This window comes from Lampetra planeri, chromosome 41 (genome assembly GCF_965212315.1).
Source record: "Lampetra planeri chromosome 41, kcLamPlan1.2.h2, whole genome shotgun sequence".
NCBI lineage: Eukaryota > Metazoa > Chordata > Hyperoartia > Petromyzontiformes > Petromyzontidae > Lampetra > Lampetra planeri.
In genome coordinates this window covers 6,374,454-6,394,151 of record NC_136147.1, presented here as the reverse complement: position 1 = coordinate 6,394,151, position 19,698 = coordinate 6,374,454, and the positions used below count along the sequence as shown (strand labels likewise).

General features: G+C 47.6%; 1 protein-coding gene across 1 annotated transcript in view; it reads left to right on the top strand.

Annotated features, from left to right (window-relative positions):
• Window positions 1-4,102: 4,102 nt before the first annotated feature.
• RRP12 (ribosomal RNA processing 12 homolog) overlaps window positions 4,103-19,698 on the top strand; it is a 37,723-nt gene continuing 22,127 nt past the window's right edge. The window contains exons 1-16 of the mRNA XM_078613427.1: window positions 4,103-4,296; window positions 5,944-6,173; window positions 6,525-6,608; window positions 7,754-7,830; window positions 8,198-8,303; window positions 9,066-9,182; window positions 9,432-9,570; window positions 10,071-10,198; window positions 11,163-11,261; window positions 12,002-12,093; window positions 13,657-13,768; window positions 14,956-15,056; window positions 16,410-16,524; window positions 17,577-17,719; window positions 18,717-18,838; window positions 19,533-19,597. Of these exons, the coding sequence (XP_078469553.1) occupies window positions 4,158-4,296; window positions 5,944-6,173; window positions 6,525-6,608; window positions 7,754-7,830; window positions 8,198-8,303; window positions 9,066-9,182; window positions 9,432-9,570; window positions 10,071-10,198; window positions 11,163-11,261; window positions 12,002-12,093; window positions 13,657-13,768; window positions 14,956-15,056; window positions 16,410-16,524; window positions 17,577-17,719; window positions 18,717-18,838; window positions 19,533-19,597 (1,869 nt within the window). The 5' untranslated portion in view covers window positions 4,103-4,157. The remainder of the gene's footprint in view (window positions 4,297-5,943; window positions 6,174-6,524; window positions 6,609-7,753; window positions 7,831-8,197; window positions 8,304-9,065; window positions 9,183-9,431; window positions 9,571-10,070; window positions 10,199-11,162; window positions 11,262-12,001; window positions 12,094-13,656; window positions 13,769-14,955; window positions 15,057-16,409; window positions 16,525-17,576; window positions 17,720-18,716; window positions 18,839-19,532; window positions 19,598-19,698) is intronic.

Sequence of the window (19,698 nt, the reverse complement as noted above, 5' to 3'; positions counted from 1 at the left end):
TTCCTACCAGCTCCCTCTGCAGGACAATGTGTTAATTTACAGCACTTATCTATCCACTGCTGGTTGAAGGCCCTGCCCACACTCTATCAGTCAGCTTAAAATACGCTGCCAAGCTTAGCAGTGTTAATTAGGATGCTGTATTTACCTTCTTCAGGACGGCTGCTTGCGGCGTTGTGGCCGAAACGTCGTGATAATTTTATTATGTTTTATTTTTATTTTTATTATTTTCCTTCTACATGACTTTACCGAAAGAACCAAGAAAATGAACGTAACCATTGCTTCAAACTACCGTGCCGGTGGAATAGAACCGATGACCTCTGGATTGCAAGTCCATGATGTTAACCATTGCACCACGGGGGATTCCTATGAAGAGTATACACAATTTATACACACAGAAATCAGGTGTGCTGTGACTCGGCCATCGGGGTGTGTAGAATATACAAGGCTTGTTCAATGACAACCCGGTAAGAATAATTTACCGGTTCCGAAAGTCACAAACCGGTTACACAGTCATCGTGTCCAGTGGACTTGTACCCAAGAATGGACTGAGGAGTGGTCGCACCTGCGAACACAAAGGGCACGGCGGCCCAAGTCACCGCGTGATACATTTTCAAGTTTCATTTCAAGTTTCATTTATTAGGTATAGCCCTGTGAGCCATTCGGCTCTTGAATCGGGTGCAACCGCAACAAACAAAAAAACAAAAACATGAACAAGAAAACATCTTAAAGTGACTATGTGCAAACAGAAAATCCAAGAAAAGACAGCAAAATATTGCAGAAAAAGCACCGTACACCAACACTGTGTGCAAAAATCCCAGTGGGATGCAAGTCAAACAACAACAACAACCACAAGACAACTTAGATTAAAGCCATCAGTCTAACTCTGTACAACAACAAACAAACATGGCCAAACCGAAAAACTTTTAAAAAATCACCAAAATAAAGCCATAAAAGCAATGAAACAGTGATCATAGGAACTGTGACCGAATTTTCACAATAAACGACGTAAACAACATGTACCACCAAACCCTGCAGCCATAGCTGGCTGCATGAGTCACTCCACAACAGCAGGAGCATCAGTCGGAGTGTCAACATTTTTCAATGCACCGTTAAGATCAGCACACTAAATCAAAACACAGATCATACTTTGCAGCGATCATCCGGAGCGAAACATTGTATTTTAGGCCACTGAGTTGCAGTGCCAGCTAGGGGTGTACAACTCCTCTAACTCATTCCTGCAATTGCTCCGCTTTGTGGGGGCTCCCGCTTCTCTCTGGGGGTATTTGGTCGACTTTTTACGCTGAACAAACGTGTTCGAAGCTTTAGACGTGTCTTTGCTGTGCGGCAAGCGAGTTCACTGGTTTTTCAAATGTGGTTATCGGCAATGGAATAGACTAACTTTAACACATAATTTAAGGACCCTTTCGGACTTTTTTGACCTTGCTGTTGCTGCTGTGCTCACGCACCACGGATCTCCCGTGTAAAATAGCCGGGAAATTGGCTTAAGGGGCCATCCATTGAGTACGAACGCAAAAATCTGTCAAAACTTGACCCCTCTCCCTGTACGCATGCGGACTTTTTACACCCCCCCCCACCTGCGTACGTACGCCTGACGCACCCTCCGAATCCTATAGAACAGCCGATATTTAATCTACACAGAAACGATCAAGGATTAATAATAACATGTTTAAGCAAAAAGATAGTCCACCCCCGGCTGCATTATTATTATCGAGGCTTCACACCCCCCCCTTCCGTTTCCTATGCGTACTTACATTGTTAGGAGACCCCCCCATACGCAAGCGAACACATTTGGGTTAACCCCCCCACCCCCTCCATGCGCACGTACTAAGTGGATCGCCCCTAACGGGATCATCCGTGTAACAAATCAAAATTACTCTAAACTTAAGCGAGAATGTCTAGGGTGGTCCAGATGTCTTGTGACCCCCCAATTAATTGACCGCTAATAGTTTTTATCCTTTACATATTCATTTTGGTTTTTAATAAACCTTACAAATACATTATGTTTTAGATCATTAAACGGGGGTGCCAAGACATCTGGACCACCCATGTACCTACGCCGAAATGGACATCAGTACAATCGATACGAGATAGCCGATCACGTGTATGGCAAGGCAGACGTGTTCACTGTTGAAATCTATAGCCTCGCTGATTGGCTGATCATGTCTGCCTGGTTGCAGGAGGTCGTGGGCTCGATCCCGACCCTGACTCCGATTGGTCACACGGCGTCATAAAAAGTCAGACCCCCCCCCCTCTCAAATAAGACGTCACAAAACATGCTTCAAATCGCTTGAAACTATTGTCATTATAGTGTGGCGCTGCACTCTGATGTTGTAGGAGAAAACATTTATCAAAAAGTCTATTTAATTAAGTAGAACGTGTTGTCTATATTTATTTAAAGTTGCGCATTTTGATGTGACGTCACATTTCTCAAACCCCCCTCGTCACACATCGTCACAAATGTCTGACCCCCCCCCTAGGTGCGTGACGTCATTTATGGACGGCCCCTAAAAGAAAATAACAAAAATAAAAAAACTACGACGTTTCGATCACAACACAAGCGTTCGTCATCCATCAGGAAGAAAAATTTACCCGTAAAAACAAAGTTTTTCACTATAAATCCTTTATATGCGTGGCGGCTAGAGTCCTCTCGTCCTCTGGCTTGAGATGGCTGCCACCTATGGGTCAGATGATTGCCTGGCAGCATTAAGCAATTGGTAATTAAATATAAAAAAAATTTCCTAAAAAGTGTAAAATTGTGCTAATTTTTTTCACGAAAATTAATTGTCACGCACAACGAGTCTGTGTGGAAAATGTCAGCTCGATTGGATCACGGGAAGTGGGTTAAAAAACGACCAAAAGATTTGCACGGTCGTAAGCGCGCAAGCAAGCGAACTTAATATAAAGGATTTAAATAAAAAACGACCGAAAGATTTGCACGGTCGTAAGCGCGCAAGCAAGCAAGTGAACTTAATATAAAGGATTTTAAAAAAGAGGGGGATCCACAACTCTAAAATATTCGACACAAACCACAATCGCAAAAAAGAATCAACAAATGAATCGAATAATAGTTTTTTTTGTCATTTTGGCGAACAAGATCACACCCTATATTCTTGGTTCTTTCGGTAAAGTCACGTAGGAGGGAAATAATAAAATAATAAAATTATTAAACAATTAATGAGAATTGAATTGTTTAATATTTTTATTATTTTATTATTTCCCTTCCACGTGACTTTACCGAAAGAACCAAGAAGATGAATCCCTGCAGTCACGAAAGCTTTAAATCAAAGTTCACCTCCTTGCAAATGAAACGACACTACTTTCTCGTGGTCCAATCGACGTGACCCACGTGGCGACAATGCGTACTGGCCCGCCCCTACTGGACATGTGTGAAAAAGAGCTTTATATCTCATCGGATTCCTCCTGCAATATAAACATTCCGATTCTGAATTCAAAAGTATTATTTAAAAATACTTTTTTTTTTAAAACACGCTTTAATGAAATGTACCCTACTCGTAATGGAAGAACTCCACGACTCAAGGAAGTGGCCCCGAAGCTTGCCATAACGTAAGGAACCGTGGTGATTTACAGACAACGTCAGTTGAGCGTGGACAATTAGAGCCAAGGCGAAACATAACATAAAGAAAATAATGTTTAAAAACATTTTTTATTTTATTTTATGATAGAATATAGTATTGTCATCAGTAAGACATAAGTATACCAAGTTTGCAGTCGATACCACATTGGGAAGTGGGTTAAAATTGAGTTACAAGATTTGAGGATACGACAACAACAGAGTGAGTTAAATAAAAGCGTGTAAAAATAATAATAGAAATAAATAATTGTTATTTTATTTTCAAAAAAAATAATTTTTATTTTATTTCTATTATTACTTTTAGTAATTTCAATTGTATTTTTTACCTACGTGACTACCGAAAAAACCTGAGAGTACGAATCCTTGCAGTCACGAAAGCTTCAAATCTACAATTAAATAATAATATTAAAAAATAGGGCAGAGTGGTGCCGCAAAGCTTCACGACTGCCGTAAAGCAACCCATCGCCTAGACCACGCCCATTTCTATCTCTACGATATCTACTGCCGCAAACGCGGTTTCCCTGTAAGTCGCACGTGCGGAGCCATGGCGAGACACGGCAAGCTTAAGGCCGGCGTGAGCAGCAAACTTCCTCGCTGGAAGAAGGGACAGAGCAGCAGTAGCAACCCCGCCACGAGCCGACACCGCGATGCCGCCCGCAGTCGCTTTTACGGTCGCAGCAAAGGTACGAGGCCGACGGGTTTGAAGAGAGGAGGAGGGGGGGTGCATTCGCAAGGAAAGGCGTAAGATTTGTGTGATCTGAGTAGGCCTCAGCGGCTAATTTTTGATACACGTGCTCTGGGTCTTGTTGGAACACGAGTTGGATTTATAAATAGTCTATACAATTGTTTTGTTTTACCGCTAACGTTAAAAAACGTAAGTTATTTAATTCTGTAAATACTTGTGTAGTACATGCTGGTCATAAAGCCCAACTTAAGTGCTGATATTTACGTGAACCAATCTGTACTGAAGTCTCTACATTTGCGATAGCCATTGTATTAGTTCGCGCACGGTGTCGCTAAATCCGGCCACGTGAATGCGGTTCCTGGCCGCAGGTCGCAGTGGAAAGAGATCGCCTGGACCGGGCCCTTGGCACCTTAATCCTGCAATGTGCAGCGTGGTGATGATGTACGGCTCAAACTACCCCCACGATGGATATGGCGGCGTTGGGATGCATTCATCCAACAGTGGATTGGCAAAGGGCTACATGTATGTACACATTAATGTAGATCTTGTGCCGCATAAACAATTGCCACGGGGTCTCGACTAGATGAGTGGAACGCAATGTTTGAGATGCGATTAAAGTACTGTACTCTGAAATATTGAAAACGCATTTCTTTGGAACTGCTTTTTGTGTTTACTTGATTCTTTCACCACACATCCGATTAGCACGTTTGGCTACGTACCGCGCGAAATAAGTTAAGCATACATATTTCCTTTCATGTTATACAACACCATTCAAACAACAGACTCTTATATGCAAAACATGTGTCCAAATGATAAATAAAGTTTGTAATGATTCACATCCCCCCAGCGATTATTGGACATGATTTGTACAGTATCAGGAAAATAAACATTTTCGTCTCATACTGTTATCGTTTTTTGTGTTATCTGCGTAATTTCATTAAACATTTTTTTACTTACAACGATCGCTGAGCAGTTGAACCCCTTCGTATTAGAACAGCCCACAGAAGTTGATATCACAAAGCTACTTCTTGAGACACAAGACCTTCACGTGAACTCTCGTTCAATCGGAAGGCGGCAGCACTTCCCATCGAGAGTAATGTTCGTCGCATGGGAGTCGAGCCAATAGTTTTAACCACGTGCTTGAATACAGCCAAATTAAGTTCTGAGCACAAATTAAGTTTTGTGGGTTTTTGTTTAGTAATTAATGACCGAGCTGATCTCATCAACTCGCAACACTTGAGAACTCAGTTTAAGCATAGACATCTGCCTCGACTCGAACTCAAGATCTCAGTGGGCCCTGCCACCTCCTAATCAGCATTAGTAGTTGCTTCCTAACGGCACTTACCCCTAGAGCAGTGGTTCTTAACCTGGGTTCGATCGAACCCCAGGGGTTCGGTGAGTCAGTCTCAGGGGTTCGGCGGAGATTAAGACACACACCCGACTCATGATTGTGCACCAGTAAAACATATACCTATGTTTTGAATTTGAAAAAATCATATTTTATTTTTCCAATTAAGAAGGGTTCGGTGAATGCGCATATGAAACTGGTGGGGTTCGGTACCTCCAAAAAGGTTAAGAACCACTGCCCTAGAGTGTGTCAAGCTAAATATTTGTTGTTCCTCTCGGTTGTTGTGTGCGCCCGCAGGCAAGAGCGACCTCACCGTGGCTTCGCTGCGCTTGCACGATGACATTCAGAGCGACCCCACGGCGTCTGCTGGGCCGGCGAGCGAGCGGACGCCGACAGTCGGGCCGGCCCAGGATGCCGCCAGCGAGCGGACGGCCGGCACCTTCCTGAGCGGCCTCTCCGACATCACCAACGCCACGTTTGGCCGCGTGCAACGCTACTGGCAGTCCAGCTCGGCAGCGCACAAGGAGGTGCCCTTGTCGCGGTTGTGTGATAGTGTGCTGCGTGAATGTGGACCACACACATTTATATATTATTTGGATGTATAAGGTGTTGAAACAAATAGTGTCTCAGCGTAAGCGAAGCTTTTGGAATTTACCCTGCACCGACGAACAAGAATAGAGATGATGTCTTACAGAATGGAATCTAAAGGAAAACAGAATGTGCCGCATGAGCAAAATGGGAGTGTGGCATTGCAGGATGCTAACGGCATGGGGAGGGAGCCCTTCATCCAGTAGTGAGATGACGCTTGTGATAAAAGTACTGTGTTTTCACCATTATTAGCCATGATTAATCCACTGCTTGTTTCTCTTTCAAACCAGATCTGTGCTGTGTTGGCTGCCGTTACGGAAGTGATTCGCGCAAAGGGAGGCACCGAGACCGAGACGGAGTACTTTGCGGCATTTGTGAGTACTTTGCCTTGACAAGATATAGAACACTGTGTAGGTGGCAGTTAAATCTGTGACTATGAAGTTCCAGATTTATTTCAGATCTTTTAAAATCAGATTTTACTCCATGACAATTAACTAAAAATGTTCATGAAGGGGGTGTCCTTTCATCCATTGATGAATAATGGCTGGCATGGTCTCGTACTGGTAGGAACCTCCTGGTTACACCAGCCCACAGGATTATTGTGTCCGTCCGTCGTGCATGAGGGGCTGGGTGGGGAGGGAGGGGCTGGGTGGGGAGGGAGGGGCTGGGTGGGGAGGGAGGGGCTGGGTGGGGAGGGAGGGGCTGGGTGGGGAGGGAGGGGCTGGGAGGGGACGGTGGGGAGGGGCTGGGTGGGGGAGGGTGGGGAGGTGCTGGATGGGGAGGGGGTGGGCTGGGTGGGGAGGGGGTGGGCTGGGTGGGAGGGTGGGGCTGGGTGGGGAGGGGCTGGTCACCCCGTGGTGCCCTTATAAAACTCAACGTTTAACCTACTCACGCCGGCTTGTACCCGCGCTCACAGTCGGGCATATTTGCGGAATACACAACGCCGCCGTTGACCCTGGCCATTGACCGAGAAACCCAACGTTCCTACCAGCTCCCTCCGCAGGAATGTGTTGCAAGGGATTAAATGTGGTCTCCTGTCTAATTTCCGCGCTGTGTCTGTCTAACCCAACTCTTGAGCCCATCCAGCCCTTCACACCTGAAATCTACTCCACTGCTTTCATGGTCTAAATAATGTCTTTAGATTTGGGATAATTCACCTGAATTGAAAAAGCATGTTTACATTTTAATATTTTGTACAGTCGTTGATGTGTTTACCTTTCCTATACTTTGCACTCTCGTATTGTTGTATTGTTTGTTGTAATTTTCTGACCCACCCCAACTTGACATCTGAAAAAGAGCTTTATAGCTCATCGGATTCCTCCATGTGTAAGTAAAGATTCTGAACTAGGCAGAGACCATCTACTGTCTACACTTAAAAACTCCATTTATTCACAGGCAGATGCCAAGATTTAAATCTAATATCTCATACACAGCAATTAACGGCACTTGAGGCACCTGACCACATCCCGGGGCAAGACTTCTCTTCAGCTATTTCTCTGAAATGCTTCTCTATTGCCAGATGACAGCTCTGGAGACGATCGAGAGCGACGAATCCTTGGCAGCTGTCGCTTATCTCCTCAACATGGTCATTAAGAGGTGAGTTATGCAGCCGACACGGAGAACCCACTACTCGCACTTGAGTGACCCGACCAAGTGGCTGATTAACGATGATGATGCTGTTGAGAGCAGCAGCAGCAACATCGTGCAAGGTTTACACATTAAATGCTACTCCATGTCTATGAATTACGAGTGGCTGCGAAAACCTAGGTTCTAAAGTTAACCCATTTTAATCACGGTGTAGATGAAACTCCGTTCAAGCCGTGGATCTCAGCTGTGCTGGCGCAGTGTGCCAACACGGCATCAGCTCCCCCCTGAGCAATAGTCCGTCCATCTCAACGTGACCTCATATTGAGCGTGGAGCTTCACGTATCTCTCCTTTGCCCACGTGTGTTTGTGTGTGCAGAGTCCCTTCCTCGGTGCTGAAGAAGAAGTTCTCCGACATCTCCAAGGTGTTTGTCGACCTCATGTCGACTCACACCAACTCGGCAACCAGCACTGTGCTCCGCTGGGTGAGTCCCGTCCACCTTCGTTCTCTCCAGTGCTCGGTCCTCAAACATCTAGCATGGGCCTTCACTACGTCATGTACATGTGTAGACCTTTTTTGTGTTCACTGCTCAGTTGGATGAGGGCCTCCCCAACCCAGTGGTTCCTGCGAGTTATTTGACCGCAGTTTTCCCACTGGCCGATGCGGGTTGGTGAAGGTGGGCACTAGGACAGGTTCACTTTCCACTCGCCACTGATGTTCGTAAATCAAACCCAGGTTGCCGAGTTCATAGCACGGTGCACTAATCAATGCATCACCACTCCACCTTCAACACGTAGGCTTTCGCGACCAATATCATCCATAATAGAGGTTTTTTGGGTTAATACACATGCATAATGTATGTTCACTCCGTAATCCCCCCCCCCCCCCCACTTTGCGCCAGAGCGCAGAAGCGTGATTACCACATCTACGCCTCTATATAAGGAATGAAACAGTTAAGACTTCTCCAAATCTGGCTCTCGCCTGATGTGAAGCTAGTTGTAATTGCTGGCGAAACGTCGTACTCAGATTGTAAATGTTTTGTCTTGGATCTCCAACACACCAGGGTGCTGTACTAGTGACGAATTGGCACGTTCTGTTTACATGACAATCCTTAGTAGTTGGCTGTGTCGGGTGGTGGCGGGTTTTAACGACACATGTATATATTTATGTGATCTAACCCAAAAAAACCTCTTATGGACCACTCCACCTCTGTGAATAATAATACTTATTTTCTTTATTTGCTCAGATTTTGTCATGCACGGCCGTGCTGCTAAGGAAGCAGGACCTCGCCGTCTGGGCCGATGCCTCCACTATGAACACGTTCCACGCCCTACTCAGCTTCGCGACACACACAAAGCCCAAGGTGAATGTGTGTATGTGTGTGTGACTGTGTTTATGTGTCCGGCTATCTCCGTCTGTACGTAGGTGTATACATGTGTGCTTACGACCTCCTGCCAGCTGGCGTTCGACACTTCACGTGGTCTCAAGGTGCACATGGCCTGGCACAAGCGTCGTGGTGACGTCACCGCCACTTAGTGGCGAATGGCGGTTGTTGTTGTTGCTTACGGGGTGCGTAATTTCTCTCATCACGGTAACCTCTTCTCTTGCACAGGTGCGGCGGGCTGGCCAGCAGGCTGTGAGCGCTGTGATCAGGGGCTCGGAGTTCATGTTCGCAGACGAAGCGCCTCCTCACCACCCAGCCGCTTCGAGCACCGCCAAGTTCTGCGTGCGCGAGATCGAGGAGAACGGCGGTGTGTGGACGAGGGTCGCCTCCTGTGTTTTTGTGTTCGTCGGTGCACTGCTCTCCAATAACCACCACATAATATCAGCCAGAATAGTCCGGAACGTTGTTCGGTGGATTGTTTTAGCACCACAATCCATCTAGCCTTGTATTGATTGTCTTAAAGATACTGAAGTATCACGAGATGATATGAATATATAGGATGCAATAAAATCGGTTTATTATGGATAGGGTGGACCTTTTACATCGAGTGGTAGTGCCTCATGATGATTATAATCTCAAAGCCAACTTAGCAGTGTTCCGAAAAATATCGAATGAAAAACCCATCACTGTTAATAACTTAACCAAATTAGTTTAGTCTCCATCTTCATTCCAACTCGTGCATATCATCGCAATAGGGTGGGAGGGTGGGGTTGTCATCCATTGTCTTTTTAACAATCTTCATTCACTCGTTGCAGTCGTTGACCTTGAAATAAACTCTGCCTCTTTTTGTGCCTCAACCCCTGCTAGGGACGGGCGACGCGACAGGCACGCTTCACGTGCTAGGCCTGCTGAAGGAGGTGGTTCCCTGCCTGCCCACGCAGAGCCTCAAGGCGTGCTGCGAGAGCGTGCTGCGCATGCTCGCCTTGGGCCACGTGGTGAGTGGGACGCTTTGCGACGCTGCCGTTACCGCCCCTGCCACCGCTCTGTTCCCACGGCCACTGGGAAGCGAGCCGGCCAAGTTCATGAACCGGGGCAAGTGGGCTCAGCCCGAATTGTCCTTTTTTTGCATGAACGCTTTTCAAATGCGTTTGAACTTTTGAAAGTATTAGCTCTGCCCATCTGATTGGAGGAGCCCACAGAATGTATAGTCGCTATTGTATAAACTATGAAGGGTTTCCATGAACATCACAATGGTATATAATAATGTGTGTGTGATTGTGTGTGTTGGGGGAGCGGTAGTGCAGCGATTCGCACGCTGCGCTACGAACCCCGGCAACCCGAGTTCGATTCCCGCTCACGGCCAACACCGGTGACGATTATCTGAGCCGGTTCTAGGCCCTCCCCTATGTCGACTTAGCCTCAAATGAATACCTGGTGCGGCGACTAGGGAGACGAAGGCGGCCGGGCGTGCTGCTGGCCACCCACCCCCTCGTGTGCCGTGCTGTTAGCGACTCGCTCACAGCACTTGCCCCAACAGTCTGTTAAGGCTATACGGGGGATCTGTGTCTTTGTATGCACATTGTGGGGAGCCGTGGCAAAGCAGTTAGCGTGTACTGCGTTATGAACCTGGCGCCCCGAGTTCAAGTCCTGCTAATGACCAATAAAAGTGGTGACTTGGAACTGGTCCTGGGCTTCCCTTAGGTCGACTTAACAATAAGTGAGTTCCTGGTGTGGTGTATAAACATCAGCACTGGGGATACAAAGGCATATGGGAGTGTTGCAGGCCACAAAACTCCCCCTCATGTGTTCCGCGCTTGCCTTCAGAGGTGCTCTTGAACTACACTTGTCCCAACAGTCTGCTAAGGCTATAAGGGGGGGATATTTGTCTTTGTACGAGTGTAAGCGTCTACTTGCGTGTGTCTGTACATTTGTGCCATGTGTTGTACGCGCCGTGAGCAGCTGGTGACTGCACGCGGCATGCAGGCGTTGCACGCGCTGTTCGCAGCGCAGCCCAAGCAGCACACGCTTCCCGCGGAGCTCAACGCGCAGCTCATCACGGTAACCTCCTCTCGCTGCACACTCACGCCATACAAACAAAATAGGTAAAGGTGCAGCCCTGCAATTTGCTTGTGCTCGCGCGACTGCTGACGGAATGGTCTCCACTTGAGGAAGTGCTGGAGAGGCCCCCTCTTAAGACGGTATTTGTGCCTATTCCGTGCAGGTCAAGTTTTATTGGGAAGGGTGGGGGGGGTACGCACACTCTACCCCCCACCACACACAACATGCTGTTCCATTGACATGGTTCAATCCTGACCCTGATGCCTGTATATTTGGAGTGTGCATGTTCTCCCTGTGGTAGCGTGAATTTTTCTCCGAGTTCTCTGGTTTTTCCATCCACATTTAGAAACATGCGTTTAGAGTATTTGGCCGCTATAAATTTCCACATATTAAGCCACTTCGTTGAGCTATCATTTGTGTCCATGTTGTTTATGAAAAAGAGCTATATGGTTCAGTGGACCTTACCTGTAAAATAAAAGTAGTTTTTCTACTTTTGGGTGAACAGAGGCGGCCGGGGGGAATTTCAGAATCTTGCACCATTTTGTCAACTGGCGCGCCGGGAGACCGAACTGGAGACTTTTCTCTATTAATGCCGGGAACTTTCTGAATTCAGTTCCTGAAGTAGCGATCAGCCTGTGGAGGGAAACCTCAGACATCATGCCGAACAACACGAAAACAGAGTGCCTCGACGATGCTAACCATGGGCACCCCTTGGCGTGTTTTTCTTTTTGTCGACAAAGGCTCTGTACGATTACCTGCCAAGCATGAATGACGTGCAACCCATGCTGGCCTGGCTGGCTGTGATGGAGAGTGCACACGTCAATCTGGCTCGGTGAGTGCAACTCCACTCTGCTCACACTCGGCGTGCGTGTATGTACGCGTGTGTGCTTGTGGTGCCATCGGGAGTACAGGCGGGATGCATCTGCCTGCCAGTAATATCAGACGGTCAACCCGTGACACCTGGATCCATCCCATGACCTCCCTCCCACCAGTGAGCCATTGACACTTGATTTAATCTCAAATTGCACCTGGCCTGGCTCCAGTGCTGTGATGAAAGTCGCTGTCACTAAGTCGCGGATGGCGGTTGTTGTGTTTGTGGTGTGTTTAAGGGAGTGGGAGCATAGTGGTTAGTGCACTGTGCAATTAATCTTTTGACTTGAGTTAGGGTTTGGCCTCCCTTATGTCGAATTGGTCGAAATTAGACACGTGGTGCGGTGTATAAACATCGATGCTGGGAAGGAAAAGGGTGTGGTGCTACATAAACTTCCCCCTCATGCCTAACAGCACCTGCCTCAATCACTCTGTTTGGCTTTGCGGTCGGACTTTGTGTGTGCGTTTTGTATGTGTAGTGACATCAGGGATGTCGCTGGGTAATGCCGGCCCTGGAGAGGCACGGCGTGCGATGTGCTCGCATCACGGACAACCCCGTACATGTCGGTGTAGTGCCGGCCCTAGAGGGGCTCGGTGAGCGCTGAGTCATAGCGCTGAGTGGCACCACGCTCGGTGTGCAGTGCCGACCCCTAGAGGATGGGGTGTGAGAGTGTCAGCCATGGAATGGGGTTACTATAGGCCAGGGGTGGGGTAAGTCTGGCCCGTGGGCTGTACAAGGCCCGCAAAATCATTTGGTCTGGGCCTGCCAAGGCAACCGCATGTGGGACTCGAAATTCAATAATTCTAGGAACAAACCTGGAAAAGCAGTTGCGAGTAGCGACATCATCAATACCAGCTAACATCACACGCCTCGCCAAATAGAAGCAGTTCCAGCCATCGCATTAGGGGTGAGTTAATTAAATGTTTGACCAAATATAACGGGCTAATTTTTAAGTTGATAATTTCGTATCGCCCGCGAATGATGTTATAAATATCGAAATGGCCCTTGGCAGATAAAAGGTTCCCCATCCCTGCTATAGGCCACGGCACTCTGGTTGACCCCGGAGGACACGTGACTGGTAAAGACTACACAGGGGCCCCAAGTGGGGGCGGGCTAGGGATGGTCACGTGTCAGGGCGAGATCCTGCTCGAGGATTCGAGAAGGTGGTCGTGGCCAAGTTCGGAACCAGCCACGACCAGGAAGGATATAAGCCGGGTCCCCAGAGGGACCGGGGTTGAGCGTTACTGCTGTCATCTGAAGATTCTACCTTCGACGTCCATGAAGAGTCACCAACAAGTGGACCTGGACCCAAGCTGGGGTCCTGTCTGTCGTCGCTACTCCCAGTGTATTAGTGTGGTTAGCCTGGTGGTCCACCACCATAGGTTGTTATCTGGTGATGGGGCAGTTACCCCTTTGTGTTGGTATCAATAAATGTGTTGCCTCCAAAGAGTATGTCTGCGACGCAGTTGAACTCCCTGCATATGCATCTCTGACACATGTCCATCTGTGTTTGCTTTTACTTAGGCTGAATGGCAACCTGTGCCTGAGCCATCTCCCCCGACTGGTCAACAGCTCCATGAACTGCATGTTGTCTGACCGGTCAGAGGTCGCTGTGGCAGCTGCCCAGGCTATCAAGGTATGTTGGCTTTGCCTCCAGATCTCCAATCTTATCCGCATCAACATCATGGTCGTCATCTATATCATAGTAAAAATCTCAACACATTCATCAGTAACAGTTGCCTTAAAATAACAAATATATACTAGGCGGCATTTCGGGTAATTTTCCTGAGTAGGACATTGCCTGAAATGTCACCTTTTTTACATGTTTTTTTTTAAGGCCACACTGTTATTGACGCATGTGGTGGGGTATGCACCACTGCCAACACATGTATAGTGGAATAGAGTAGTCGCATAGCGCTGGCTGCTGGCAGGAAAGGGGATCTGCGGCTTACGGCAGCCCTGATGTCAGCAGGCCACGTGATACACCAAAGGTCACAGAGGGGGCACACCAAGAACCCGCTGGTAGGTTCTAGAAAGGGGGCGTGGCCGGGGGCGGAGCCAGGCCACGCTGAGAGTATAAAGAGGGGCCCCTGTAGGGGACCTCGGGGCTGTCGTTGGAGTGGGACCGCCGTTGTGCTGCTGGAGTCTTCGTCACTGTCCTTGTCGTCGTCTTCACCATTCTTCTCATCATCTTCAGCCTTCTCGTCGTCGTCTCCATCTTCACCATCTCGGGGCGCCGCCAGTCGGGCAGCCTACCAACTCTCCTGGCTGAGTAGCCTCGCCGGCAATAGACGGACTTCTTATAAAAGTGTTAACCCCGATGGCACTTGTTAATAAAGAATTGCCTCCAAGTCTTATCGTCTCGGAGTTAGTCACTACACGTGTATCATAGTAATAAGCTGAATCATCAATGTAATCTGCATCATCATTGCCTATCATCTTAATCATAATGGTAATCTGGATCATAAAAATGTTTTGTATAGCGGTCACCAGTAAATTTCTTGTCACCATCATCATGGGTCATGGTAACCAATGTGATGGATCTATGCCATCATCCCTTCCTCGTTGCTCGCAAACAGCACTTGCTACTGAAGTTCTGGTGAAATTCGGCAGAACTTTTGACTGTTTAATTTTGCACCACAATTTTACAGGAAGTTTTATAAACATTTCAATGCAGGACCCTGAGGCTCTTGGAGACGAAAGTTATTTACTCATCATCATCATCTATGGTTAATCCACTGCCGATTGAAAGCCTCCCAAAGCCACGATTAAGTATTTCGATGGACAATCGCTTATTGGCAGCCATTATTTCTATTGTTGCAGACGGTGCTGGAGAAGTGCGTGGCTCCGCAAGTCGAAGACCTGGGCGTGCTGCTGAAGGGAGCTGCACCTGGGCAGAACACACCTGTGCTAAAGATGTTCAGGTGCGTTCCCCCCTCTCCGCCTATTGAGCCGATTGCCCGAGACGTTTCAACAAAGACTCGTACACAGTGGCACCTGCCGTTTGAACAGCGTGTGCTCACAAACACACAGATTTGTGTGTATGCACACATGTACAAGACATTTTCAAATATCCTTCGTAAATGCCTTAACGTACTTTAGGGGCAAGTGCTGTTAGCAAGCACCTATGAAGGCTGGCATGGCGCACGGAGGGGTGGGTGGCCAGCACCACATCCAGCTGCCTTTGTCTTCCCAGTTATAATGTTTACACAGTGTACCAGGTACAGTAAAACCTTGGATTGCGAGTAACTTGGTCTGCGAGTGTTTTGCAAGACGAGCAAAATTTTTAAATAAATATTAATTTGATAAACGAGCGAGGTTTTGCAATACGAGTAGTACGCTTTGTCTGCCAAGCGTCACGTGATCACAACTGATATACGAGTGCTTTGATATACGAGTGCTTTGGATTACAAACACGTTTCCGGAACGAATTATGCTCGCAATCCAATGTTTTACTGTCCTCATTTGAGATTGAGTTGACCTCAGGGAGACCCAGCACCGGTTCAGATGATCATCACCGATGTTGGCCGAGAGCATTCTAACTGCTAAACCATCTACATGACTTTACCGAAAGACCCAAAGAGTATGCTGAACCACAGCTCCCCACACAGACACACACAGGCATGCCTACAAGCCCAGATACACATATACATATGCAAACATAGATACATATCTAACATTATATATAAATGCAATAGAACATTATTGAGAGAAATTAGAAGCCAATGATGATTGAGACTATTGTTGTCTTATAATTGTAAGGTGATGAAGAAGAGCCAATGTCCAGAAATGTCACCGATTGTATATTTTTTTATTTTAATGCCGCCGCAGTGTCTTTTTAAAACTATCATAAAGGATGTTGCGTAATGAGGCTGCTGTGATGACTGCATTTGTGCTTCTGTCCAATCACTGACTCTGTGATGAGTTTATCAAGGGGTCTGAGCAGCCAAGGATCGGAACAACTTTGGGATGTCTCGTTTGTGTCGGGGTCAATAGCAACACACAAAGAAGTGAAATAAATGATTACTTGCGTTTTAATGTTTCACCGAATCTCTCAAGACTCGTTTTCAGGAGGTGTCCTCCTACATCGGGATGCTTGGTCAATTCTCCTTACACGGCTCCATACGTGTAGATAAACACCCAGACCACGTGTCCTGGCCTGTTTCACGTGATTGATTGCTTCTGGGAAAGCGGCTTAAAAATGTCGGTTACGCGTGCTGAATTTCTCATATCTCCGCATCGTGTTTCTGTTGTATACGGTGGCGGCGGCGGCACAGGGCGGTGGAGGATGGGCTCAAGTACCGCTACCACGGGGCCTGGAAGCTTGTGCTGCAGCTGCTTCAGACGTTCTTCCGCGTGCTCGGCAAGCAGTGCCACCCCATCATGAGCAAGGTGTGCGCAATGCACATGTACAATAACAACAACAACTGTCATTCGCCACTAAGTGACGGAGATGTTATACCATGGTGCTTGTGCCAGCCTATGTGCACTTTGAGGCCACGTGAAGTGTTGAAGGCCCGCTGGCAGGAGGAACAGACCCCAGGTGCGCCATGGGTTGACTGACTGAGATGACTGGCAGAAGCACCTGCTGTGCCTCTCCCTACATACTCAAATCTACATGCACAAAGACAAATATCCCCCATGTAGCCTCCACAGGCTGATGAGGCAAGTGCCGTTAGCAAGCACCTGTTAAGGCCAGCACTGTGCTGCACGTGATACTGTACCACACCAAGCCAGATTTTTATTTCTCAATGCTTTTGATTTCTACACTGCATCAGGCCCTCATTTAAGGCTTGCTCAACCTAGAGGAGGCCCTGTATAGGTTCAGATCTCACTCGCTACTCGTGTTAGCCATGGCTGGGAATCATACCCAGTTCACCGAGTTCATAGCGCAGTTCAAACCACCTGACCACCGCTTCACGCACAATAATTTCCTACTCCATTGTTGTCACCCATATATTCTTTGAACCACAGTTATCTTAATAACACGGCCCAGTTGTGTCGCTATGTTTGTACTCTTAAGTCCCCGCTTAATGCCTGCTCACGCCACACGGTTCTTCCATGAGGCAACACTTTTCACGCAACGTGCACTGTTGTTACGCGTAACGTGCATCGCGTTATAACGCGGGTTCTCGGTGGACGACGATGAAAACTTTCTTGAGCTGAGTGGTGTGATACAGTGCGCGGAATAATACAATGATGCAGCGGTGTACCCTCAGTTATTTCTCCCACCATCTTACCGCGTGTGCGTACATCGTGTTTCGGCAAACTCGATCGTTTCATAATTTATGGGCAAATTATTTCGCTTAACGGGCTTTTTTTACTTTACGTGGCACTTTTCAGGAACGCATCTACCGCGTTGAACGAAGGAATGAATTGTTGCGATGTACACTCCATGGTGTTTTCTGCTCCCCCCCCCACGCCCTCCGTGTCCACGCTCGCAGTGCCTGGTGACGCTGGGCGAGCTGCGTGCCAGCGGACACTTTGCTCATGTCTCTGAGCTGGAGGAGGCCATCGGGGCAGCGGTGGAGAGCATGGGTCCCTGCGTGCTGCTCCAAGCACTGCCGCTGGGTATCACGGGCACCGAGTGAGCTTTTCCGTCGATTTTCAAAACCGAGCGCGGCGAACTGTAACATCCATGATCATTGCATCTCTATATTCTTGTTTTTTTTCGGTAAAGTCACGTAGGTAAAAAATTTAAATCAATAAAAGTAAAATAAAAATAAAATAAACATCACGACGTTTCGGAGGCAACACAAGCTTCCGTCTTCAGGTGGAACCGTCACAACACGCTTTTACTTGATACAGCTATCGTGCTGTGACGGATCCTCCTGAAGACGGAAGCTTGTGTTGCCTCCGAAACGTCGTGATTTTTATTTTATTTTACTTTTTAAAAAATTTTACCTACGTGACTTTACCGAAAAAACCCAAGAATATGAATCCTTGCATTCACGAAAGCTTCAAATCTAGAATTGCATCTCTACTTGGAGACCTTTGGTTGAGAATCGGGGTCCCTCTTGTCGATAGACCTCTGTGAATGTGTGGGTAGGCAAGAATGCTGCCTTGGACTCCGGAATGTTACGGTTGTGCTTTGTGTCCCGTACATCTCATAAGATCCCTTGGGTGCACTCGCCTCCAAACTGAGTGGATTGTGCCTGATTTTACGAAGCCTTTTAATTTTTTTTATCATGGGTCTATAGGGGGAAGGAGCTGGTAGGGCAACTAGGGGAGAGGGGAGTCAGACGGCCACACGGACATCAATCTGTGGGTGTGCGTGAAGAGCTGTGATGCAGTGGTCCGTGCCCTGCTATACACCCGGCAGCCTGGGTTTGATTGGAGGCAATGGCTTGCATCAGCAGCGGACGGCATCTTAACCAGTACATAGCCCTCCTGCGGGGTAATTTGACCTTAAATTATGATTTGGTACAGTGTGAAAACATTAGCACTCTATCCTGGCGTCACATGGCCACACCACGCCATAGCATGCCAAGCCATCCAAAATAGGTGCTCGCTAACAGCACTTGCCCCCACAATAGTCTAAGGCTGAAAATTAAATCGTTGCCTCTGTGTACGTGCGTGTGCAGGGAGACACCGGACTTGTCACACTCGTGGCTGCTGCCCGTAATGCGAGACCACGTCCGCAACACTGAGATTCACTTCTTCACTTCCTACTTCTTACCGCTTGCTGCCACATTCAAGAGCAGAGGTACCAGCTGACGCTTGACCCATCCACCCAGCGTCTTGACCACTCCGCCTCATCTTCCTGACTCTTGACCTAAGCATCCTGACCCATGGACCTTTGTCACTTATATACCCTTGGCACTCACTGGAGCCGCCCACGACCCTCGGCATTTCAGAAGAGTAACAGTGGCTCATGGCTCCAGTTTACGGAATCCACAAATTTCTGCCGTGTGATTTCCAGGGTCACGTGACTGTTTAGCAAGAGGGTCGCGTTGACAGTTTCGCATTCCGTGCTTCCCCCCCCTCCACCAAACCGGAGCACGAAGATGGTCATCGCATCGCGCTTTCAGATGCGCTTCTGCTACGTGACTTTACCGAAAAAACCTAAGAGTATGAATCCTTGCAGTCACGAAAGCTTCAAATCTAGAATTCTTTAGAACTGCTTTTTGTGTTTAGTTTGTCCTTTCCCCGCACCTCCCATTTGCACGGTTGGCTACTCAGTGCAAAAGAAGTTCAAGATATAAACACAAACATACAATTAAGCTGCTGGTAACCAGGTGCTGTTCCAATCACGCGCTAACCACCACCGTGCCACCACGCCATGCGTTCCAGATTATAACAACACGTCCGCTTTATTGTGGACGATGAAAATTGTTTGTGGTCATGCTCAGCTGCCGTGTCTTGTATTCTGTTTATGTACTTGCGTGTGTGTGCTCTAGCCACGGAACTCAGGAGCGCTGGAAAGAACTTGCAAGCCAAACTGTTTGATACACTCCAGTGGCAGGTGAGCCAGGGATTTTGAATCGTCACACGAATGGATTCCACCGTCATCGACATCGGCAGCCATTATTAATCCACTGCTGGATGAACGTGTCCTCATTCTTT